At 43.6% G+C, this 26,460-nt stretch overlaps 1 protein-coding gene across 2 annotated transcripts; it reads left to right on the top strand.

Annotated features, from left to right (window-relative positions):
- Window positions 1–1,562: 1,562 nt before the first annotated feature.
- On the top strand, window positions 1,563–20,055 carry LOC311136558 (vascular endothelial zinc finger 1-like). Of its 2 annotated transcripts, XM_084170740.1 has the most exons (6): window positions 1,568–1,648; window positions 12,662–13,416; window positions 16,416–16,485; window positions 16,884–17,046; window positions 18,613–18,648; window positions 19,303–20,055. In XM_084170740.1, exons 1-6 carry the CDS (start codon window positions 1,616–1,618, stop codon window positions 19,653–19,655), a joined length of 1,410 nt encoding a protein of 469 aa, XP_084026866.1. In that variant the 5' UTR covers window positions 1,568–1,615; the 3' UTR covers window positions 19,656–20,055. The 2 variants fall into 2 exon arrangements, with proteins under 2 accessions (XP_084026867.1, XP_084026866.1); XM_084170741.1 differs by lacking the exon at window positions 18,613–18,648 and having other exon boundaries at window positions 1,563–1,648.
- The last annotated feature ends 6,405 nt before the right edge of the window (window positions 20,056–26,460 follow it).

The raw sequence follows: 26,460 nt of genomic DNA, 5'->3' as shown, positions 1-26,460 counted from the left end.
CACCCCCCCCCAAAAAAAAAAAAAAGATTATCTGGTCTGATTAAACCAAAATCGAACTCTTTGGCCTGAATGCCAAGCGTCACGTCTGGAGGAAACCTGGCACCATCCCTATGGTGAAGCATGGTGGTGGCAGTATCATGCTGTGGGGATGTTTTTCAGCAGCACGGACTGGGAGACTAGTCATGATCGAGGCAAAGATGAACGGAGCAAAGTGCAGAGAGGTCCTTGATGAAATCCTGCTCCAGAGCGCTCAGGACCTCAGACTGGGGCGAATGTTCATCTTCCAACAGGACAACGATCGTAAGCACACAGCCAAGACAACGCAGGAGTGGCTTCAGGACAAGTCTCTGAATGTCCTTGAGTGGCCCAGAGAGACTGGACTTGAACCCGATCTAACATCTCTGGAGAGACCTGAAAATAGCTGTGCAGAAACGCTCCCCATCCAACCTGACAGAGCTTGAGAGGATTTGCAGAGAAGAATGGGAGAAACACCCCAAATACAGGTGTGCCAAGCTTGTAGCGTCAGCCAGAGCCTGGACTTGAATCGCTGCTAAAGTACTGAGTAAAGGGTCTGAATACTTATGTAAATGTAATATTTCCATTTTTTATTTTTAATACATTTGCTAAAATGTCTAAAAACCTGTTTTTGCTTTGTCATTATGGGGTATTGTGTGTAGATTTATGAGGGGAATAAACAATTTAATCAATTTTAGAATAAGGCTGTAACCTAACAAAATGTGGAAAAAGTCAAGTGGTCTGAATACTTTCCTGAGGCACTGTATATATAACTTCAGTGTAGGTGAAGGGGAGGAGACAGGTTAATGAAGGATTGTTAAACTTGGAGACATGGATTGTATGCGTGACATTCAGAGGGTGAATGGGCAAGACAAAATATTTAAGTGCCTATACAGACTATGTTGTAAACGGTAGGCTATCTGCAAACAAACGAGAACAAGATTGTCCTGATTAGGAAACGAAATGCTTTAAATAGCCTAGATAAACGTGTACTTCTAGCGCCGAGAACCCTAGATGGCGTAGTTCTTCCGTTACGTATTGTACTAGAACAGACGACGTACTTTGGCGAACCTTGGGGCTATCTATAGTAGTACTTCCACGGAGATTACGAGTTTGAGCAAAAATTATTACCATGGTGCTTTTATTATGTGTGAGGTAATGCGATTGCAAGGTCAAAATGTTCCTCAACGATCAGTCCAAATGTATGAAGAACAGCTCCCCACTATTCCAACATGATGCCATATGCGGAGCAATTGATTACCTCTGCCGTTTATTGAATGCCCCCTGCAGAATCAGGGAAACACAGACATAGGGGTGTTCGATAAATTTAGTAGCCTACACCAGCAATATTATCACCGAGTTTCACATTATACTTAATATAAGTTGGATATTTAGTTTATATAAGTTAATTATATTTTAAACCCTTGTTGTGCTGAAAATAAGTTGTATACTTTCATTTGAAAACTCCATTAATGCCGCCCTAAAATGCTTTCGAAGTGGAACAGTCCAAGGGTTACAGGAAGTTGTAGCAGCTGCCATGTTTGGCTGCTTTGTTGTAGGTTTCTTGTAGGTTTCCTGCAGATTTTTTTTTGGTGTTGCAATGGAACCGAGCTGGAGTACGTTTCTATTTCAGGTAAGTGAACTTTGATACCCGAAAAGTAAGATAATTGATGGAATAACTGTAGGAAACTAAAGACATTCACGGTCTGACGTTTTTCAAAGGTATACTTTTAAGTAAAGGTATCCAAGCAAAACAATGGTACATCAATCCAGGCTTCCAGCTGAGAGGTTGGGCATGACGTTTGGAAAAATCTGTTCTCTTCTCTCTTTTTCGTATTTTTTTGTATTTCTATGATGATGATGATGATGATGGTGGTGGGGGGGGGGGGGGGGACATAAAATGAGTTTGTGTGATTATCTAAATAACGTAAAGCTTTGTTTATGTTATCTAAGTTAGCTTGTTAGATCAAAGCCAGCAAACATGATTCATATATCGATCATTCGCAGGCTCCAAGGACGCCACAGTTACGAGCCAGCCAGTCTTGTTTTTTTCTTTGCCCCGAACCGTTGATCCGTTTTTTTCTGTCTGATGGTGGGACTTTACTTTAGCTAATTGGCTAGCCATTGTTTATAGTCTCCTAAAATAATTGTTCCACAGATCACTAGAAAATGATAAATACTTTCATAATTGACATTTACTTCGTTGCTTTTTCGCAAGTCAGCGTTGAACTTTTTCCTTCCCTCCTCAATGATTCAAAATAGCCAGCTAGGTAGCTAAGTTAGCCCTACTAGCTATTATGTGACTGCGGGTAAAGAAGGAATAAAATATGCACACGAAATAAAAGCAGTGATTTATTTCAGTGTGCGAAATGGAGATTTCAATCCATATAACTATCTCCGTTTTAGCTAGCTAACCATTATATTATGCAACATGGCCAGCTGGTTATAGCTAAGTTAACGTTACTATTTTTGTCTTTGGCCCGCATTCAAGCTAAGTTTCTTTACAGTTTTGCATTACAGCATCACTGCACCAACGAATCAGATTTGGTTGATAAAATTGGACACATTTCTGCTAGCCTATTGGGCCGGGCATTATCAAATATTGTTCCTTGTTTACTTTAATAACTTTAAATTGTTTTTGCAAGCAGATAAACAAAGGTCTAGCCTACAGTTGTGGTGGAATGATTGTTTGTTTTTCAACAAATTAAGGCCAAGGTAACCTCATGCATCTCAGATTTTATCCATTAGCTGGTTTCTTGTATATTGTCTGATTTGGATCCTTGGGGACCGTTGGAATAAATTATCATCATAGCTAGTCCTTTTTGTGTCAAGATCCACAACCACAAAACTATTCAATCCATTAGGCCTACTCAGAGCTGGGCCTACAATGTTGCAATTCAAGTAATGATGGTTGTGTTTAATTGGGAATATAAATTGTCCTCCTTGTCATAATATTAGTATCACACATGTTTTATACATTATTATATTATAAACGTTCCTTGGAGTTGATCACACTCGTAAAATTATGCCTAGACCCCCAGCAGGACTGGATCAGTTTAACTGTATCCGTTGGCCCTGCAGCCAGTCTGCAGGAGGTGAAATCGGAGCAGCCTGATTTCACCCCCTCCCTCAAGTGGTACATGGCTCCATCTTGAAAAATAGATTATCTTTCTCTTTTGAATTGGAGCTCAGATTGTTTGAATGACTCAAATTCTTGCTCTACCCGGCAAGCCCTTTTAGCCCTGCTTTCTGCTTTGAAGTGATTGCTGTAATTGTCCCAGGTACAGCTAACTGTGTTCTATTCCCAAAGTATTGGAAATGTGCAGCTGTTGCGGCTAATTGGAGTGGGCCCAGAGCCTGTGTGCAGGGGGCAAGTCGAGGCTAAGTGGCAGTCAGTCACCAAAAACTGCGCACAGTGCAGCGATTTTGCTGAGGGTGGTATGGTGTTGTATGATGCTATTGTGAACAGTCCCTCATTGATCAGTAGGTGTTAGGTAGTGACACATGGGGTGAAAGTTGATGTTAATGCAGCCCTCTTGCTGATTTCTCCCATGCAACTGCTAGTGCCGTGAATCATTGTGTCATGTGATTTTTTCCCCTCATCTTGCGGACAGTGCAGGAAACCAAAATACTGGCTACTTAGCCTAACGTTATTATTACTACCTCAGTTGTCTTGTTGATTCGTTGATCCTACCAGATTATTTCACCCCTATGGAGGAGCACTCTTTTTTTTGTGTTGTCTCAGTGTGGATTTCTTTTAGCCCATCATCAGACTATGAACGACCGTTTAATCAAACGGTAGCAGCTCAGGGCCAGAGGGATCAACCACCTGTCACTACTCAAGAGCAGAAGGAAAAAAATACTTTCATTTTGATTCCCCTTTTATGAGAAAAGTGGTGCTTGACAAAGGCTATTGTGCTCTCTGAGAGAGCTAAAGTACACATAATCCTTCATTACTCATCTGCAACAGTGCAAAATAAGAGGTGCGTCTGTCACTGGATGCCTTGTTCCTGACAGAAAGGCTATGTGACGCTGGCTTCTGCGTCTGTATGACTCACGCTAAACGCCTCTCCCCTCTGGAGCCCTCACTCACTCATTGATCCCAAGGATGTTGGCAGCAGATAATGGCCACAACGACCTCTCCTATATGACTCAATCTGTCCCTGGAGTATGATTGAATAGGCTACCACAAGTATTCATTTAATCTAGTTTAGCCTACATCTAGGAGCATTTTTTTTGCTACACCTACGTCCTGCAAGTACCAGAGCTGTGAAATACCTCCAGTTAGGCCTATAGCTTATCCCACAGTAGAATGATGGAACTGCCTGAGCAGTGATTCTTCCACATTTAGATAGCCTACTGGGAAAAACCCCAGGCAGGGATGTAATGTTCCAAAAATAACAATGTTAATTTCTGTTTTCAGGACAGACTTGTTAGCTAATCTGACATTGAGAACAGTGGCAAAGCAATACATTTGCACTCAAATTAAGGTTGTTCATCAATGTTCTTCAGATGGCTACAAATTGTTTACTTTTCTAAAAGCTGGGTAGGAAATGAACAACCATGCTACAAAGACTGTCAAAATGTTATTTCCTATTTCACATGTAATTGTTCTTACAGCGAAAAGTAAATAAACCGTTAAATGAATCACTGTTTTCTAGATAATAAAGTCTAAGCCAGTTACAGATCAGTAGTGTTGTTAGTGTCTTTTCAGAATTGCTTATTCTCCCTGCCTTCCATTTTGATGTTATTTGCGTTGGAGTGACCCCAGCCTTCAGAGCACATTTGTATCAAAATGGTAAGAGCAGCGTGAATGCGCTGCAGGTCCTGAACGTCTTTCTTGGGGCCAGGTTGTCTGCAGCAGCAGTGGCTGTGTCTGCTGCTGTCTGCAGTGTACATCCCCCCCCTCCTCCTCTCTGGACCAGCAGGTCCTGTTCAGACAGACCGAGAGAGGGCTAGAAAATTATGATATTGATGACTAATCCTGGAAGGTAGCGAGCGTGAGCAGGTGCGCAGACAATGCGGGCAGGTGGGCGCGGTGGCGTTCTCCCTGAGTTCCCAGGTCCCCCTGGGTCTGAGAGCGCAGCGACTCATCTGGGCTGAGTCGTGTGTGTGTGTGTGTGGAGAAATGCAGACCCTGTCCCATGAATAGAGGAGCCAAATCAGCGACGATGCGCTTACAAAGACCTCTTGTTGAGCACAGAGTGCATCACTGGCCAGATTTGTCTTCCACAATAGGGCAGATGAAATAAGGAGGAGAATGTGGGATTTATTTTTATTTTCTCCTCTGTCCCCCCCTCCTCCAACCCCCCCCCCCCCTCGTCTGTTCCTGGTGGGTGGATGGATGGATGGCTGAACGTGAAAGGGAAGGGTCAGGTATTTGACCTTGCCCTTTCGTGCTTGCGGAAGAGAACGCAGTTGTCTTAATTGCAGCGTCCCCCTTTTCATTTCAGTTGGTCACTGTGAGGATGTGTGTGTTTGTTTGTCTCCAGTTGTTATTTTTCATTTGATGAAATGGCCATGTTTCTATTAACTCAATAAAGTGTCCACACCAAAAAGACCCAGATGAGAAGACTTTGCCTCTCCATCCTACTCTATTATGCCTGCCTTTGGTCTCAGATGGAAACGGTCAGTGTGACCTGACCAATATGAATGCACATTTTTGTAGGACCTGGCAGCAGTTTTTACTGGATAAAGTTTTTTCTCTCGGATGTCAATATATTTGAGTAGCCCCCAAGCTGGGCTCTGAAGCTGATGAATGACAATCAAGTGTTAGGCTAGCCTACATGTTAGTGATGGGGGGGATCGATACAGTTACAAATCGCACAATTATTTTGGGACGATATTATATTGATATTTGACTCCCAATTATTGTTTTGTGTAAAAAAATAAAATCAACAAGTTAGCACCAGAAAGACCGTATTTTTCATCCTATAGCTTATTCTCTCTTCTTTTTAAATAGTGAGCCAACATGTTTTCAGCACTTATTTCCTTGACTGATCAAAACTCGTATTCTCATGCTTTCTCTTGTCTCTCTGAAGCAGACATATAGTGAGCAATATGTTTGGAACCTCAAATTGCAATAAAATGTCAGTATCGAATCGCAGTCGCGAGAATCGCAATACATAATTGTATCGGCACCTAAGTATTGTGATAATATGGTATCGTGAGGTCCCTGGCAATTCCCAGACCTACTAAATGTAACGGTCACTATTTGTGGGGTCCCCCCCGCCCAATTTAAGAAGCTCCATTGAACAGCAATAATGACCCCTAACAGGCATGCTTGGCTCTCTTTGTGCACAGCAGCTCTAGTGCCATTCTGCCTATTTATGTTCTAGAGCTGGATATTAAATCCACCCAGCCAGGCCTATCAGCTCTGCAGACGTCACACTGGCTACCGTCACATGACTTTTAGAACTACACAAGACGACAATACATTGACCTACATTCTGCATAATTTAATGATAGATCACCAGAGGGTCATATTTCTCATAATAACCTAGTATATTTAGCTAGATAAACGTGTTAAATTATGATAAACATGATTAGTTGTTTTCCATGACATTGTGGGTCTGTAAGCACACACAGTGCCGTCAGTCGGAGGATCCCCAGTCACATCCTTTTCCTAAAAACATCCCCGTCTGGTGTGTCTGTGCTCTCCTAAAGTGTAGTGCAAAGCCCTGATCTAGAGGGCTGTTTAGTCTGCGCTGAAGCCAAGGAGGAGACAGGCAGACAACGTATTCCAGCACTGCGTGTGATTATTTATTAATGTCAGTCGGGTAGCTTCCCGCTTTGACGTCACTAACCTTCTCCCACAGCGGGGGACCTCTGCTCTGCCTGCTGTGCAGCACAACTATGTACTATTTTCACTGAAACTGAGTGATTTAGCAGCAGCACATTAAGGCCTCTCCCCTCTCTGCCAGCTCCTCTTTAATTGGGCTGCTTTGGGTGGTGGCTGGATGTGGTTCTCTATGCGGATGGTAGGTTTCCCTTAGTGTATTTGATGTAATATGGCAGAGATTCACCACTGTGGTTAGACAGGGAGGCATCCTGTGGCTCTCGCTCGTACCTGGTGGCTCTCCTCTGTTTCCTGATGTGTGGCTATGGAGACGGGGCTTGTGGCTTGACCTGCACAGCCCCAGAGCCCACGCAGTCACACCACTGAGGAAGATAGTGGGTGGACTGTGTCTAACAAACACATTTCTGTTAATTCTATATATATTTTTCATGTTTAACGGACACATTTGGAATGAAGTCCATTGTAATGTTGTGCTACTAGCTAACCAGGGGAGCACCTTGTCTGGTTTGGTTTAGCTGAGCTCATGCCCAGGCTGCTGCTGGAGGCACTGAGCTGGATTCTTCCCAGCCTGCCTACTTTTGCACACATGACGAATGAGCACCATCATGGCGGGGGATCATTTTTCATATAGCAAATTTAGATTCCTCAGCAGCAGCAGGCTGTTTGTGTGCCTCCTCACTAATGACAGAGCCAGGGCCTATTTTTGTCCCTGTAAAACACCCACAGTCACTGACCCTGCTTTTTTTGCGTGATTTGTCAAATGGATGCCCCAAACGTCAAAACTGTGGCTCGGTACAAAGATTATTCTTTATATGGGACTTGGAAGTCAATAGAGCATAGCATCTACTTGCAGTGAAGGGCTTTAGCAAATGATCTTCCCAGTCAGTGTGGTTTTAGACTAAAGGGTTGTTGTGATGATTATCTGGCTGAATGTTTCTGATTGAATGTTTTCAGATCTTCCAGTACATTTCCTCCGGTTGTCTTTGTTGTGTTGTTCGGCTGTCTCTCTTGCATGTCATTAGTCATTCAGCAGAGGGGAGGAAGTGCTGACTAGAGCCCCCGCTGATATACTTTCAGACTGCTCTGTTCTGGCCCCTGTGGTCTACTCTGCCACGCATGCGCCCAGAATGACTCACTGTCTATTTCGGTGTGGCTTCAGACGCAGTGGCTTTTGCCTCGCAATCACACCGGCAGCCAGCCACACTTTCACTCTCCAACTCTTTGCATCGTCAATTCAGCAGAAGAGCTGTGAAATCACTTCAGAAAGGGCACCGCACAGAGCCAGTGTTAAATCTCCATGTGTTGTGTAAACACATGTAACTACTAGGCCCAAGGCTAAAAGCTCAGACACAACGGTAGGATTGTCAAACGTTTGCCTGCCTACAGTACTTATCACATCTGAACAGAGTGTTGGCAGTCAATCTCTTTTGTGTTCACACCGCAAAAACCTTGGAAGTTGTCAGCCTTGTTTAAAATACTCCAAACCAGAAGGTGGCAGTAGCGTTGGCAATGCATAGCCGTGCGCATTGCTTATGGTCTAGATTCCAAGCTATCTGCGCTAATGTTGCTATTTTGTAGAAAGCCCTTGTTGATACTAGCCAGATGGCCACAGCTAGATAACTACCTAGCAAAATGAAGAAGAATAAACTATTTAATTCACTCTACATAATCCCATACTGACAGTGCCAGCCCATAGACAATGGTTTAGCTAGCTAGCTAATGTTAGCATATTCGCTAGCTAGCACAACAGTGCAGTGTCCTTAGCTAGCTAGCTATCTCGGCAGCTAACACAGGCAGCTGCTTCATGGAAACTAGCTAATCCATTGTGATTTAATTACAGTGAGGGAAAAAAGTATTTGATCCCCTGCTGATTTTGTACGTTTGCCCACTGACAAAGACATGATCAGTCTATACTTTTAATGGTAGGTTTATTTGAACAGTGAGAGACAGAATAACAACAAAAAAATCTAGAAAAACGCAATTGATTTGCATTTTAATGAGGGAAATAAGTATTTGACCCCTCTGCAAAACATGACTTAGTACTTGGTGGCAAAACCCTTTTTGGCAATCAGAGGTCAGACGTTTCTTGTAGTTGGCCACCAGGTTTGCACACATCTCAGGAGGGATTTTGTTCCAGTCCTCTTTGCAGATCTTCTCCAAGTCATTAAGGTTTCGAGGCTGACGTTTGGCAATTCAAACCTTCAGCTCCCTCCACAGATTTTCTATGGGATTAAGGTCTGGAGACTGGCTAGGCCACTCCAGGACATTAATGTGCTTCTTCTTGAGCCACTCCTTTGTTGCCTTGGCCGTGCGTTTTGGGTCATTGTCATGCTGGAATACCCATTCACGACCCATTTTCAATGCCCTGGCTGAGGGAAGGAGGTACTCACCCAAGATTTGACGGTACATGGCCCCATCCATCGTCCCTTTGATGCGGTGAAGTTGTCCTGTCCCCTTAGCAGAAAAACACCCCAAGCATAATGTTTCCACCTCCATGTTTGACGGTGGGGATGGTGTTCTTGGGGTCATAGGCAGCATTCCTCCTCCTCCAAACACGGCGAGTTGAGTTGATGCCAAAGAGCTCGATTTTGGTCTCATCTGACCACAACACTTTCACCCAGTTCTCCTCTGAATCATTCAGATGTTCATTGGCAAACTTCAGACGGGCCTGTATATGTGCTTTCTTGAGCAGGGGGACCCTGCGTGCACTGCAGGATTTCAGTCCTTCACGGCGTAGTGTGTTACCAATTGTTTTCTTGGTGACTATGGTACCAGCTGCCTTGAGATCATTAACAAGATCCTCCCGTGTAGTTCTGGGCTGATTCCTCACCGTTCTCATGATCATTGCAACTCCACAAGGTGAGATCTTGCATGGAGCCCCAGGCTGAGGGAGATTGACAGTTATTTTGTGTTTCTTCCATTTGCAAATAATCGCACCAACTGTTGTCACCTTCTCACAAAGCTGCTTGGCGATGGTCTTGTAGCCCATTCCAGCCATGTGTAGGTCTACAATCTTGTCCCTGACATCCTTGGAGAGCTCTTTGGTCTTGGCCATGGTGGAGAGTTTGGAATCTGATTGATTGATTGCTTCTGTGGAAAGGTGTCTTTTATACAGGTAACAAGCTGAGATTAGGAGCATTTCCTTTAAGAGTGTGCTCCTAATCTCAGCTCGTTACCTGTATAAAAGACACCTGGGAGCCAGAAATCTTTCTGATTGATAGGGGGTCAAATACTTATTTCCCTCAATAAAATGCTAATCAATTTATAACATTTTTGACATGCGTTTTTCTGGATTTTTTGTTGTTGTTATTCTGTCTCTCACTGTTCAAATAAACCTACCATTAAAATTATAGACTGATCATTTCTTTGTCAGTGGGCAAACGTACAAAATCAGCAGGGGATCAAATACTTTTTTCCCTCACTGTATAATGTCAATACTAGCTAGCTACAGTGGTTAGCTAGCTTGGAGGAAGTATTTGGTGTTGTGTACTTAGCTAGCTACCATCCCATAGCCTACATTGCATATGAAGTGTGACTGGCTCATCTGTGGATGTACGGAGGTGCACTGACGAGCATTGCGATTCTATAAGTAGAATCAGTAGGTTCGTCGCTACCGTGTCGGCACGCAGCAGGTATCGCTTTTGTCCTATCCAGAGAAGGAACGGCCTCCCACTGTGATAAGTACCTATCGGCAGTCTATTGGCAGTGAGATTCTTGGTGTGTTTCATGCTTGAGGCGGACAAGTCACCAAAGCAAAGCCTTCCTAGCAGCACTGGAGCATTTTAAGATGTGGCCTGTGAATGGCAGTGAGATTAAGCTGTTCCCAATAGGCCTAGTTGTTGCATGTGAATGGCTCCCAGATTAGGCTATTCCCAGTAGGCCGTGTGAGCCAGTAAAACAACACAAAGAGAGACTAATGCTAAATTAATTTCCTCCCAAACTATTTTCTCACTGCAAGAGTGGTTATATAAAGGAGGAATGTGAAGACGTAGGCTAATCTACAAAAAGTGCCGGGTTACATAAAGGAGAAAGGCAGAGCTACAAGGATGTGAGGTGAATTTGGCTGTGTTGAGTAACACAAACAAAACCTGACCTTTCAGTGCTCTGTCTCTTATAACTAACCTGTAGCAGGCAGAGTGAGGCAGGCTCATGGTAGTCTCAACCTATAGTTCTACCCTGTCGGTTCCAACAGGAAGTCCACCTGCTACAAAGACAGTCAGGTGGTGTAATATTGTCTTGTATGAGAGTTGACCAGTGTTGTTCACCTACAGTGCATTCGGAATGTATTCAGACCCCTTCCCTTTTTCCACATTTTGATACGTTACAGCCTTATTCTAAAATGTATTAAATTAATCTACACACAATACCCCTTAATGACAAAGCGAAAACAGGTTTTTAGAAATGTTAGCAAATAAAATAAAAAACAGAATTGCCTTATTTACATAAGTATTCAGACCCTTTGCTATGAGACTCGAAATTGAGCTCAGGTGCATCCTGTTTCCATTGATCATCCATGAGATGTTTCTACAACTTGATTGGAGGCCACCTGTGGTAAATTCAATTGATTGGACATAATTTGGAAAGGCACACACCTGTCTATATAAGGTCCCACAGTTGACAGTGCATGTCAGAGCAAAAACCAAGCCATGAGGTCGAAGGAATTGTCCGTAGAGCTCTGAGAAAAGATTGTCGAGGCACAGATCTGGGGAAGAGTACCAAAACATTTCTGCAGCATTGAAGGTCCCCAAGAACACAGTGACCTCCATTATTCTTAAATGGAAGAAGTTTGGAACCACCAAGACTCTTCCTAGAGGTGGCCGCCCGGCCAAACTGCGTACTCGGGGGAGAAGGGCCTTGGTCAGGGAAGTGACCAAGAACCTGATGGTCACTCTGACAGAGCTCCAGAGTTCCTCTGTGGAGATGGGAGAACCTTCCAGAAGGACAACTATCTCTGCTGCACTCCACCAATCAGGCCTTTATGGTAGTAGCCAGACGGAAGCCACTCCTCATTTAAAGGCACATGACAGCCCACTTGGAGTTTGCCAAAAGGCACCTAAAGGATTCTCAGACCATGAGAAACAAGATTCTCTGGTCTGATGAAACTAAGATTGAACTCTTTGGCCTGAATGCCAAGCGTCACGTCTGGAGGAAACCTGGCACCATACCTACGGTGAAGCATAGTGGTGGCAGCATCATGCTGTGGAGATGTCTTTTAGCGGCAGAGACTGGGAGACTAGTCAGGATCGAGGGAAAATGAACGGAGCAAAGTACAGAGAGATCCTTGATGAAAACCTGCTCCAGAGCGCTGAGGACCTCAGACTGGGGCGACGGTTCCCATTCCAACAGGACAACGACCCTAAGCACACAGCCAAGACAACGCAGGAGTGGCTTCAGGACAAGTCTCTCAATGTGCTTGAGTGGCCCAGCCAGAGCCCGGACTTGAACCCGATCAAACATCTCTGGAGAGACCTGAAAATAGCTGCAGAGAAGAATGGGAGAAACTCCCCAAATACAGGCGTGCCAAGCTTGTAGCGTCATACCCAAGAAGACTTGAGGCTGTAATCGCTGCCAAAGGTGCTTCAACAAAGTCCTGAGTGAAGGGTCTGAACACTCATGTAAATGTGATATTTCAGTTTTTTGTTTTTAATAAATTTGCAAACATTTCTAAAAACCTGTTTTTGCTTTGTCATTATGGGGTATTGTGTGTAGATTGATAAAAAAATAAAATCAATTTTAGAATAAGGCTGTTACATAACAAAATGTGGACAGTCAAGGGGTCTGAATCCTTTCCGAATGCACTGTATGTTGTTGACTAGTGTTTAAACGTGCTGTTCTGTGTCTCTACAGCAGGCAAATGAAGCCCTCCACCACCAGCACCAGGTGGCCCAGAACAGCCTGCTGCCGCTGCTCAACTCTGGGAACGAGCCTGTGGACCAGAAGCCTGTGATGCCCATCCCCCTGGACCAGAAACCCCCCGCTAGCGCAGCAGAGCTTCTAAAAGACAACGTGGCCAGCGGGGCAGGCGGCGGCAGGGGACCCATGCCTGTGGTGAAGAAGGAGCACAAGAGCAAGACACCCTTCATCTGCGGCTACTGCAACAAGGCCTTCCGTGACAGCTACCACCTGCGGCGCCATGAGTCCTGCCACACGGGCATCAAGATGGTGTCACGGCCCAAGAAGACGGCCCAGACAGCCCCCACCATGGTGCCCTTCATCTCCAGCCTGCCCAGGGAGAACAGCGGGCAGCCCTCCTACATCTCCACCATAGCAGGCATCCTCACCACTGCCACCACCTCTGTGTCCTCAGCCTCCAGCATCATGTCTCCAGCCTCTATGATCAATGTGCCCCAGCAGAGCCAGCCCAAGAAGCCTGCCAAGCCTGTGAAGAAGAACCATGGCTGTGAGATGTGTGGCAAGGCCTTCCGAGACGTCTACCACCTGAACCGTCACAAGCTGTCCCACTCGGACGAGAAGCCCTTCCAGTGCCCCATCTGCCAGCAGCGCTTCAAGAGGAAGGACCGCATGACCTACCACGTGCGCTCTCACGACGGTGGAGTCCACAAGCCCTACGTCTGCTCCGTGTGTGGGAAAGGCTTCTCCAGGTAGGCTCCAGGCCCAGCCATGCACCTTCACTAACCCTGGCTAGCTGTTTTACATTTCAAATAAAAGTGCTTGCTATTTATTACAAACTCATTTGAACTCAAACATCAACCAGTTTTGATCCTGTTAATACATGGTGATTAGTCTACAATTTCTATATGGTGTTAGATGAGCACTTATAGAGATGCACTGAGATGGAGTACAGTGGGGGAAAAAAGTATTTAGTCAGCCACCAATTGTGCAAGTTCTCCTTTTACACTTACAAAGATGAGAGAGGCCTGTAATTTTCATCATAGGTACACGTCAACTATGACAGACAAATTTCAGACAGGATTTTTAATGAATTTATTTGCAAATTATGGTGGAAAATAAGTATTTGGTCACCTACAAACAAGCAAGATTTCTGGCTCTCACAGACCTGTAACTTCTTCTTTAAGAGGCTCCTCTGTCCTCCACTCGTTACCTGTATTAATGGCACCTGTTTGAACTTGTTATCAGTATAAAAGACACCTGTCCACAACCTCAAACAGTCACACTCCAAACTCCACTATGGCCAAGACCAAAGAGCTGTCAAAGGACACCAGAAACAAAATTGTAGACCTGCACCAGGCTGGGAAGACTGAATCTGCAATAGGTAAGCAGCTTGGTTTGAAGAAATCAACTGTGGGAGCAATTATTAGGAAATGGAAGACATACAAGACCACTGATAATCTCCCTCGATCTGGGGCTCCACGCAACATCTCACTCCGTGGGGTCAAAATGATCACAAGAACGGTGAGCAAAAATCCCAGAACTACACGGGGGGACCTAGTGAATGACCTGCAGAGAGCTGGGACCAAAGTAACAAAGCCTACCATCAGTAACACACTACGCCGCCAGGGACTCAAATCCTGCAGTGTCAGACGTGTCCCCCTGCTTAAGCCAGTACATGTCCAGGCCCGTCTGAAGTTTGCTAGAGTGCATTTGGATGATCCAGAAGAGGATTGGGAGAATGTCATATGGTCAGATGAAACCAAAATATAACTTTTTGGTAAAAACTCAACTTGTCGTGTTTGGAGGACAAAGAATGCTGAGTTGCATCCAAATAACACCATACCTGCTGTGAAGCATGGGGGTGGAAACATCATGCTTTGGGGCTGTTTTTCTGCAAAGGGACCAGGACGACTGATCCGTGTAAAGAAAAGAATGAATGGGGCCATGTATCGTGAGATTTTGAGTGAAAACCTCCTTCCATCAGCAAGGGCATTGAAGATGAAACGTGGCTGGGTCTTTCAGCATGACAATGATCCCAAACACACCGCCCGGGCAACGAAGGAGTGGCTTCGTAAGAAGCATTTCAAGGTCCTGGAGTGGCCTAGCCAGTCTCCAGATCTCAACCCCATAGAAAATCTTTGGAGGGAGTTGAAAGTCCGTGTTGCCCAGCGACAGCCCCAAAACATCACTGCTCTAGAGGAGATCTGCATGGAGGAATGGGCCAAAATACCAGCAACAGTGTGTGAAAACCTTGTGAAGACTTACAGAAAACGTTTGACCTGTGTCATTGCCAACAAAGGGTATATAACAAAGTATTGAGAAACTTTTGTTATTGACCAAATACTTATTTTCCACCATAATTTGCAAATAAATTCATTAAAAATCCTACAATGTGATTTTCTTGATTTTTTTTTCTCATTTTGTCTGTCATAGTTGACGTGTACCTATGATGAAAATTACAGGCCTCTCTCATCTTTTTAAGTGGGAGAACTTGCACAATTGGTGGCTGACTAAATACTTTTTTCCCCCACTGTATATGACCATCTGTTGTTCAATGTGACATTCTACATGTCCCATTGGCTGCTGCCCTCAGGCTCACGGATTTATAGTAGTGTTGAATAGTCTTGACTCAGAGCCTTTGTGGTCCCCAGCATGTTTAAACAGTCTCGCTTTTAGAGAGCAGTTCATCTTCAGTGTCCCAGAGTTCCCTCTTGCGGGAACAGGGAGAGGAGTAGGGAGGGGGGAGGCTGTGGTTCCTGCCAGCTTGTCACTGCTTCCCCTTCCCCAGGGAATGCCATTAGAACAGGCCTGGGAGGGAGGCAGCAGCCTGGGATTTCCTCTTACTCACACCTAGTTTTCCCACTCTGCTTCTGTGCTGCTACTTACAGGGTCCTGTTTGTTTAAAGTCTGAGCCACCTGGAATGACTGAGCATTCCTGTCTTTCCAGGCAGAGCCAACAGTGGCCTTGTAAGATGGCCTCTTTCAACATTTACGGCAACATCCACTCACTACTTCCAGCTATGCGTCACTAGTAATCTGTGCAATTCATTGGCATGAGTAATGGCAAGATTACAAATAACCATTTAAAACCCTTCCAATAAGCAAAGGGCTCTTACAGCTTGTTAGTTGTTCAAATAAGAGCAGAAGCTTGGTGTGAGTGAATATTCCAGTGGCTCAAACTGATGTAAACATTATGCTCTCTGTCCAAACTATAATCTCAGAGCTGGGCAATTAAGGGCAGAACCCGGCTTTGTTCCAACACAGTGACGCAGAGGTTTATCGGGACATTGTAAAGTGAGAGGCCGGCTTGCAGAATAACGCAACTCTGAGTCACTGCCAAGTCTGCAGGCACTCTCTCTGTCTGTCTGGAAGCTGCTGTCCTCCTCAGTTAACAGTGAAACGAGGAGAAGAACAGCCATTCCGGTTCACAGCACACCTGAAAATATTATAATTGACTCCTCTCCTTTGTAACAAAACCACTACCAGTGTGAAACTGTTTTGCTCTGGCCAAGCTGCCCGTGTTAGTTCTTCACACCATCACCAGTGATGAAATGATTTAGCTCCCAGCCTGTCTGCTGTAGTCCAGGTTTTCAGTCGAACTAACTAATGGTACCTCTGGGAGCTGCGATGAGTGGACTGTGTGAACATTTGAGTCTCACTGGAAAAGGTCTAAAGTACAGTGTGTGTGTTGTGTGTCCATTAATATTCTACAGCAAGATTGTAACTTTTCTTCTCTTCTCTCCTCCAGACCAGACCACTTGAGCTGCCACGTGAAGCATGTCCACTCCTCAGAAAGACCGTTCAAATGCCAAGTAACGGTAAGAGAGATAGAACTGTACTGTGTGGCCTCATTAGGGCCACTTGTCAGCAGCTCATTATTGACAACTTGAGCTGCATGTCTGTCGGCTAGCATAAATTCTCCCACTTTGCACTTTCCTTTCTGCCGTCTCGGACAGTAATTGTTAGTTTCCTATGCTAGACTAGTGTCTTTTTAAAATGAGCCCATTAGTCATAGCGTTGTAATGGCAGTCTGTCCACGACACCACACTCCAGTATGCCCTGTGGCCCCAGTAGAGATTTATGATGATCTATAAGCCTTTAAAGTTGGACATGTTCCATCCAGGCTGCACTTGGCACCGAGCTGGAGCACAAAGCTGGGTGGCCCTATGAATAGTAGTGTGCCTCTGGCCTTCTGACCCTGTCCTGTCCTCTCCAGGCCTGTACTTCTGCCTTCGCCACCAAAGACAGACTGCGCTCCCACATGATCCGGCATGAAGGAAAGGTCACCTGCAACATCTGCGGCAAGATGCTGAGCGCAGCCTACATCACCAGCCATCTAAAGACACACGGCCAGACCAACTTTAACTCCTGTAACAAAGGTACGTCAGTCCTATCTCACCAACCACTGCCTCCCTCCCAACTTAAATGAAATCTTGTCAGGTTTGACATTCCTAATTTAAAAAGTCAGAAACCAGTTTAAAATGACAACTTTTGAAACCCTTTTAAGTAAGTAATCTTAATTTGTTTGTACACACTTTGAACGTTCACACACCTCAACCCATAGCTGACATTTTCCTAGAAATTGTATTTTACTCCATACCAAGACAGTGTGCCAGAGGCCAGTGTCTGGGATAACCTCACATGACAGTGAAAATATCATTTGATTGATTGATGCCGACTTTATCCTTAGGCAGGTTTCATTCTCTGTGTAGTTATAGTAGCGCTACAGGACATGGAAAGTCCCACCGTACATTGTCCATGATAGGCATTACCATGTAATCTTCGCTGGTTACATTTTGCCCCAATTCCCTCGAGTACCATTCTGTTTTTAAACATGAATTGGATGTTAGTCTGTTGAGTGGAGGGATGTATATGCTGTGCTATGTGATTTTTTTTGTGGGTCTTCTGCTTGTGGTATGTAATCTGATGACATGTATTCTCGTTGACAAGTGAATGGCCTGTGGCAGAAATCTGTTGTCATGTTCTAAATTTGAAGCGCTTTCAGCAATTGGCTCGTGTTTGAGGGAAGTGTAACATGCACAATGATATCTGATCCAACCACAGCAAACTTACAGCTTCTCCACTCAATTGATTTGTGCAGCTTGCATGATAACCCCACCCCCCTCTTCTAATTTTCTCAGAGTATTGCTCTTCCATTAGTCTTTCTCATTAGTGTTATTGATATATATTTGTTGGTATGGACTCGAGATTACTTTGTATTACTGCTCAGTAAATAATTCAGAAAAATCACTGGCACCGTAACCGTTTAAATATACTACAAGTGTATAATACGTAACATGGCTGTCAAGTACAGCCCAATAACTGGTTTCTTCCTCAGTCTTCGTGCTATTACTGTGTCTGTTTTTCCTGTTTTGTTTATTCATCTGTGAATTTCCATTTGTGAAAGTGCTGTATTTAAGTTTTGGTGATTCAGGCCTTAGTCAACGTGTTTGTTTGTGATTTTCCTGTGGAACGTGTACACCCTGTTCATCTCTTCCCATCCGGAGAACACTGCATCATAACGCATTACACATGGATCACTGCTCAGAGGTGTAGTCAATAACAAAGTATAGCCTAGCTCAGGCCACCTAATCAACATTTCTAAGATTCCTCTTTCAGTTACACATAGACAGTAGAAGCAACAAGGGAAAGACGTTCACTGCTATGTTGTGTATTCACTCCGCATTAGCTGCCACCTGAATGAGCACTGCCACCCTTCTCCCAAGGGTCCACAGCACAAGGCAGCCATACAGCACAGAGAACACTACAAATAGGATATTATTTGTCACCACAGTAAGCGTATGGCCCGTTCCCTCCTCCCCCTGGGGACTAGCAAGCCAGGGTGTGTGTACCCACCTTGCCCACCTGAAGTGGGGCCTGTAGAGTGCACTGAGAGAGATGTAGACAGTCCATTATAACCCCTGTGTGTCTATATTTCTGAATAGGGGACTGGCAGTGGAACTCCTCAGGGGGACGAAAAGGTAATGACAACGTAGCATCGCGTGAACCTAACCCCAACCCCCCTGCCCGCCCCCCAAGAATACACAGTCACATCACACACATACACAAGTAAAAGGCAAGGATAAATACAAGACTTTAGGCCTTTGGTAAACTCAGGCCAGTGTGTCACTTCATTTCCAAACATTGCATCATCATTGCATCCCTGGAAATGTTGTCTTGGAGATTTCTGTGTTCTCATTTTTAAACTGTTGTACTATACTATGTACAGCAAGAATGACCACTAGAGTGTTTTGTACTGTTTTGCCTATACATAATTACCTGCTTCGGTATTCATGTTTTAGAAGAGCATGTATTTGCCGCATTTAAAATGGGAAATGGTTGTTAATATAAAGGTTAATATAGTTCAGTCAGTGTGCTGCAGATGAGTCAAGGCAGTAGCAGTAAAGATGGAGAGGAATGCTGACTGCATATACTGCAAAAATTATCTCTGGACTATTTCGCATACATTTGAGTGTGGAGATATTTTTTTGCAGTGTATGGACAGCATTCCTCCCTCTGCTTAATGATGGAGAATAACCAGTAACTATCAGTGTGTACATGTATTTGTTTGATTGGTTTAGCAGTGAAGGAAAGGACACCATCTTTAACACTATCCTCTATCCCCTGTTCTCTAGATAGTAATGACATTCACAACTCTGCCTCAGCCACACCTGTAACAGCCTCTGCCCCCATCACCACCACGATGAACCGGGGCAACTCCATCAACAACCCTGTCACCATAGCGCCGCAAATGAACATTTCCACCAATACGGTTAACGTCAGCCTCCAGCACCCAGTCACCATCACTGGGCCCGTCAACATCGCCTCGGTCAACATCCCTACCACGGCACACATGAATATCGCCCACCCTCTGGCCATCAGCACCCCCATGTCCATGACAATGTCCGGGCCGCTCAACATCGCCATGAGGTCCATGGAGAGTATGTCTTTTCTGTCCCAAGTCCTGCCTTCGTCCCCACCCTGGTAAAAACAAAACGAGATGGAGAGAAAAGAAAGGGAAAAATGAAGCAAAACAAGAAAAGACGACTCCTCCCCATTACCACCATCTTTCCCCAGCCCGCTGGCCCCTGACCCCGTGCCCCTTCCTCAGACCTGGAAATGAACGTTTAGCCTACTTGTGCCGTGCAGTGGAGAGTACTTCCCTGTCACATGGCTCCACCCCAACCAATGTTACATCACAGAAGAGAGAACCAGAACAGTTGTGTAGAAGTTAGATAGGGTTTTGTCTATTATCTGAAGGACTTCAAACCTAGATGTAGTGAGTCGATGAAGTGTTAAACAGTGATGTCAACATTACAGTCGGGGTAGGATAACAAGAGGGGAGGACTCTCAAGCCTCGCTTAAACACCCATACCTTTGCAATGGAGAAAAAAAAAAAAAAATGGAAAAGGACTAATGCAATAAGTATGAATTGTTGGTTTTATTGTTCCACAAGTTATCTTGCAAAGACAATGGGTGTTTCTTATGTTGTTTTATCTATAGCCTGCTAATCAGTATTTAATGTTTTTAGGAGATGAGTTCAACAAAAGGGACAAAGACTTCCATTTGGACGGAAGGTTATTCTTTTTTTCACATCTGTGTTTTTCAAATAGGATGTATGCTCTTGAGGTACATTGACTAACTTGTACAGTTTTCATGTTAATGTATTATCACCATCAACAATTTATTCTGTATTCTTTTGTTGAAGTGGATATCTGGACATTGTCCCTGTTGTCTGTTAAATATGTGTACAATTAGGATAGTTTTTTTCTCTTTATTAGGGATGGCAGAGGTGCGCTTCTTTTATTTGGTGATCAGTTGATGTCAATTGTTTTACATGAACTGAGAAAGGAATGAGTCTTGCACTGAAAGCATATCCCATGTGTAACTAAACAGCAGTATTATCAAAGATCAAATTAGTGTTAGGTAACCAGCCTACATAATAACATGGCCATCTAGTGGCTTACAAATGCCATTGAGGGAATGGTCCTGAAGTTCACCAATGTTTTATTTCTTAAACTATTATTATTATTATTATGTTGGTGACGGATTAGTTTTGTTAGAAATATTTTATAACCTTTTATCATTTTGTTTTTAGGACCTCAATAGTTTGGACCTTCTGCTCAGGAAACTCACTGAGAGTAGCCCAGTCAACTTCATTTTGTTTTAATTGAATTCATGTCTAACTTAATCCTGGTCTTTCCCATGTTACTTTGTAATATTTAAATCACCATATATCTTTGTTTGTTCAAAGAAAAAAGTAGAAGTCCTTCAAAGACTAGGGATCCAAGAACTCTTATTTTTGTCAACATAGCTGACCATTTTAATAATCATGTAATCAATTTCAGTCTCCGCCTGTGTCATGGTGACTTATGGATTAGAGGAAGGATGAGGTGATTGATGTATTGAGAACAAAACACTAATGATTTCTGAGAAGGGTATGAAAATAATGAACTACTAGATCATGTTGTAGTGTTGCTGCAGCCGAAGGGAGGCCAGGATCTAGGCTAGTGGGGCTAGCATGTCCTGGGCAGCACATCTCAGACATTATGGCTGTTAAGTCCCATAGATTACCATTACTAGATAAGAAGTTCTTACTTGGCCAAACCTAAGGATGTTCTATCTAACAGTTTTCTTTGGTGAATGCCATATCACCATTGCAAGGTTTTTGTGCTGTGTGAGGTATAGTATACTCTGTCCTGAAAGAACACACACAAGATGCATGTGAGTTGTATTTTCCCCTGAGTTTTTTCAAAGAAAGTCCAATGATGTGTTTTCTTATGCATTGTGTAGATGCACTGTAATTGCCTATTCTGCTTGCCAAATTTTATACAATTATGAGATGCAACTAAGTGAATATTTTGAATTGAACGTTTCAGCATTTGTAACAAAAATAAAAACTGATTTGGAAATTATTGGGACACCTGTGAAGGCAGTTGAATGTATATCTTTGTACAAAACAATTTTAGTTCTGAGGATGTGGTAGTTAAAATACTAGACATGTGAAAGAACCTTTTATAAATCTTTTGTATTAGAACATTAACAGCGGTAATTTTGTATATATGAAGACTTTCTGATTAGCAGAAAGGTAAAACATTCCTACATTTTTTAAATGTATGTTTGTCAAATTATTACGTAAACATGCGCAATGTTTTATTTGCCTTCTATTTGGGTTGTCTAAATAAAATAACTAAAACATGATTGGGTTGTGTGGCTGTGCCATTTCCTGATGAGTCAGCCTGCAGTGGGAGGCTAACTGTTCCACTCATTAAATAACTTTTACACTCACCCCACAGTACTACAGATGTTCAAACTTAGCCTAATTGACAGCAATAGCTTTCCTCTTTTGTCAGATTTCTTTGTGCCATTTTGGCTTTTAGGCCATTTGTTTTTCATTTTTTTAGTGATTGAGACACCAAGGGCTGGTTTCCCAGACACAGATTAAGCCTAGTAAAAAAAAATTGTCAATGGAGATTCACCATTGACACTGCTACCTAGTCCAAGACTAGGCTTAATCAGTGTCTGTGAAACCGGCCCATAGATGCTCTACTGATTTACTGACGTCGCGTGAATGACCTTTCCAGTCTGTATGGCCTGCTGCAGAATAAATTACAACTGTTTATTCAGGTCAAATGTCAATTTCCCCCTCCTTTCCAACTGATCCTCTCCTGATGTGTACACACAGTTCAAGGTGGCTGGATGATGCGCCCTATTTAAAATGGTAAAATCTTTGAAGAAGAGAGAAAGGTGCTGAATCTTAGATATTGCATGTTTTCATTAAGAAAATATCTACATTAGTTAGTATAATTCAGTAGACCTAAATGTTGGCCAAGATTCTCCAGTGTCGCAGTATTGGATCTCATCTGACCATCAACAGAGAGGATGAAATCTGTGTTTTATTGCTGCAAACATTCTTGATATTTATGAGATCCAACTGAAAAACCAATTTAATTCAAGCGTGACGACCAGTCTTAGAGGCTCAGTTTAGATCTGAATTGTGAGTACCCCATGAGAAAAGCAAGCTTGGGAAGCTTGTAAGAAGCAGGTGTTTTTTGTTTGAAGCCTTTTGTCCCTCTCCTCCTCTCCAAAAGAGGATTAAGTCAGAGGCCACTGTCGCACATACGAGTTGCCTCATGTTAACCATCTGGTTTTCATGAATGAATACAATTATTTTGCAGTAAATGTATTATTAATAATAACATTTGTATAGCAGTTATTAGGCTATTGCAATTTTGCTTATGAAAAATAAAGCATTTTGTGATTATAAATATTACAAAAATAGATATCTGATAGCATGTAGGATACATAATTGCTGTTTTCCCCTATCCAAATATCATCCTTATTTACAAAAACCTGATGAAAGTATCGTTGTTGCCCCCTGGCCTCTGTGTGATTCCCATATTTCTCCACTAGGCGGCTCTCTGGCTCCATTTGTCTGCGCCGCGCGCAACTCGGAACTACAGTGAAGGACTGCGTTCAGGCTATCCAACTCCACAGTCAAGCAAGGCTATCCATGCTCGACTGAATTTGCGTGCGATAGCTTGACGGTCGTAGAGAAGTGGGAGACAACACAAGAGCATCATTGGATGACAGACATCACAGTATTCCGTCGCATCCGCAATTTGCGCCCAGAGAAAACACTTTTCGTCAACGTTTACCATCGCCCCTTGGGTAAACAAATCATTGTTTTTCATTTCGATTGTAGGAATGGGGTAGCTACTTCTTTTTCTAGCTGCAGATGTTGGCGTCCGCTCTTCGCCTGGTAAGGGTTGGGAGTTTACATTTCACACATCAAAAATGCTACCTAGCAAAGCTAACGTAGCTTGCTAAAGATAACGCACTAGCTACATTCCAATGGCGTAACTACCATACACAATTCAAATGTCGTTTTTTGTTTAAAATACTTATGTTATTCCATGTTAGCTGTCTTCTAGATTTTTTTTTACAGGTTTGCATGTTTCTGCTTGCAATTTCTGTTAACTCATCTTAGCTAGCTAGCGGATAACGAACCAACTAACTGTCACCTGAAGAGTGGGATGAGATGAAGTCGGAGATCTTTTGGTGAGTGGTGTCGTGTGCTTCACTAGCCACATAGCTAGGTGTACCACGGGCACGAGCAATCAGTGTCATTGATCTTGTGCTGCTGCCTTGCCCACCAGGCCCACAGGGTCTCTTGGCTCAGATGTCCATGGCTGGGGTCAATTCTATTTCAATGTCAGGTGCATACCATCACCTATTTTACATTTACATTTACATCATTTAGCAGACGCTCTTATCCAGAGCGACTTACAAATTGGTATCATGTTATCTCTGGTCAGCTTATTTTTGTCATTTCTTTTTTCCCTATTATTGTATTGCATTTTTGTGTTTCATAAAAACACTATAGAAATCTTATGATGTAGGCTATAGTATTTAATTGATTACAAATGACAAATTATTATATTTACCTTGCTAGTGCACAAGATCACAGCATAATTTAGAGGTGGTGTACTGTGTCGGCATATGTGTAGAGAATAGTAGAACTCAGAGTCATATATGGAGTCATATATATATATGTATATATGTGTGTGAGAGAGCGAGTTAGGCCAGGTTTTAGAATGGCCGCCTTTCTTGTAATTTTTTTGGTACCTTTGCCCCATTTTCTCCCCAATTTCGTGATGTCCAATTGGTAGTTACAGTCTTGTCCCATCGCTGCAACTCCCCTACGGACTCAGGAGAGGCGACGGTCGAGAGCAATGCGTCCACCGAAACACGGCCCTGCCAAGCCACACTGCTTCTTGACACACTGCTCGCTTAACCCGGAAGCCAGCCGCACCAATGTGTCGGAGGAAACACCATCCAGCTGGCGACCGAAGTCAGCTCGCAGGCGCCCGGCCCACCACAAGGAGTCGCTAGAGCGCGATGGGACAAGGAAATCCCGGCCGGCCAAACCCTCCCCTAACCCGGACGACGCTGGGCCAATTGTGCGCCGCCTTGTGGGTCTCCCGGTCTCGGCCGGCTGTGACACAGCCTGGGATCGAACCCGGATCTGTAGTGCCTTAGACCGCTGCGCCACTCGGGAGGCGAACGTCCGCCATTTTAGCGCCCATATAGAACTTTATTCTTGAAATGTTGGTGATGTAAGGGAGCGGTCGAAATTTACGCAATTGTGACCCGGAGGAAAATGGGAGAGGCTCATGCTTTTTCAATTTCAGTCAGGGGAAGGGTTTAGTATTATTATTATTTTTGTCGAGGGGTGGATCCGGTAATCTGTAATCTATTAAATGTCAGTATTTGTCAGCATTTTGGAATTTACGTATTGCATTAGACTATGTGTAACTTTGATGTACAACCCTGCTGCCCGGCTGGATGGGCATTTCGCTTTCCCTTTCCATTGGCTGTTAGATCAGTCTTTGTGCTTGGCGTATCCAGAACGAGTATCTAGCGAATCAAATAGCGCTTGTAGCGATGAAGTAGGAAGCTAGCACGCAGCAAGAACAGCGGTAGAAATGCCGTGTTCAAAACAACTGGGAACTTGGAAATCTTCGGCTTCAGTGTGTTCAAGATAACTAGGAACTCAGAAAAACATTAGTGCCGACTGGAAATCATTTTGAACAGTCATCCAACTCAGAATTCAAAGTCGAAATTTCTGGCATCTTTCTAGAGCTCAGACTTTCCGACCTGAAGATCACTGACGTCATGATTTGACCTCTTTTTTTGTTGTTGTTCCCAGTTGTCTTGAAAGCACCAAAAAACGGTGGTTTATCATAACAACAAGCATGGTGTCGCACAATTACACAAGGACCATAACTCGTGAATAAAGTTATCTTTACAATAATTTAAGGGTTTCTTTGCAGTCTCTGTCCGCTGAAGAGAGTCTAGAAAAATTCAATGGAATTTTGGAGTCGAAAGGAGATGGTTCCTCAATGCGGATTTAAAGTGAATGGATTAAATCGGTTGTTGGAGGAGTAGCTACTGAATGGGGAAGACAATAGTCCATGTGGATGGCTGGGCTATCTGGATGCCTACGAGTTTTAGAAGCAATATGTTTATCCTAGGCTGCCTGTCATTTCATGATATACACACACACACACACAGTGCTTTTGGAAAGTATATAGACATTTAACTTTTTCCACATTTTGTTGCGTTACAGCCTTATTCTAAAATTGATATAATAGTTTTTTTCCCTCATCGATCTACACACAATACACCATAATGACAAAGCAAAAATAGGTTTTTAGACTTTTTTGCAAATGTATTACAAATAAAAAAACGGAAAATACATTTACATAAGTATTCAGACCCTTTACTCAGTACTTTCTTGAAGCACCTTTGGCAGCGATTACAGCATTGAGTCTTTTTATTGGGTATGAAGCTACAAACTTGGCACACCTGTATTTGGGGAGTTTCTCCCATTGTTCTCTGCAGATCCTCTCAAGCTCTGTCAGGTTGGATGGGGAGCGTCACTGCACAGCTATTTTCAGTTCTCTCTAGAGATGTTCGATCGGGTTCATGTCCAGGCTCTGGCTGGGCCACTCAAGGACATTCAGAGACTTGTCCCGAAGCCACTCCTGCGTTGTCTTGGCTGTGTGCTTAGGGTCATTGTCCTATTGGAAGGTGAACCTTTGCCCCAGTCTGAGGTCCTGAGCGCTCTGGAGCAGATTTTCATAAAGAATCTCTCTGTACTTTGCTCTGTTCATCTTTGCCTAGATCCTGACTAGTCTCCCAGTCCCTGCCGCTGATGAACATTCCCACAGCATGATGCTGCCACCACCATGCTTCACCGTAGGGATGGTGCCAGGTTTTCTCCAGAT

This window comes from Coregonus lavaretus, assembly GCF_964263955.1.
Source record: "Coregonus lavaretus genome assembly, chromosome: 10".
NCBI classification, from domain to species: domain Eukaryota; kingdom Metazoa; phylum Chordata; class Actinopteri; order Salmoniformes; family Salmonidae; genus Coregonus; species Coregonus lavaretus.
The sequence above is the reverse complement of the archived record's forward strand: the minus strand, read 5'-3'. Positions and strand labels throughout refer to the sequence as shown.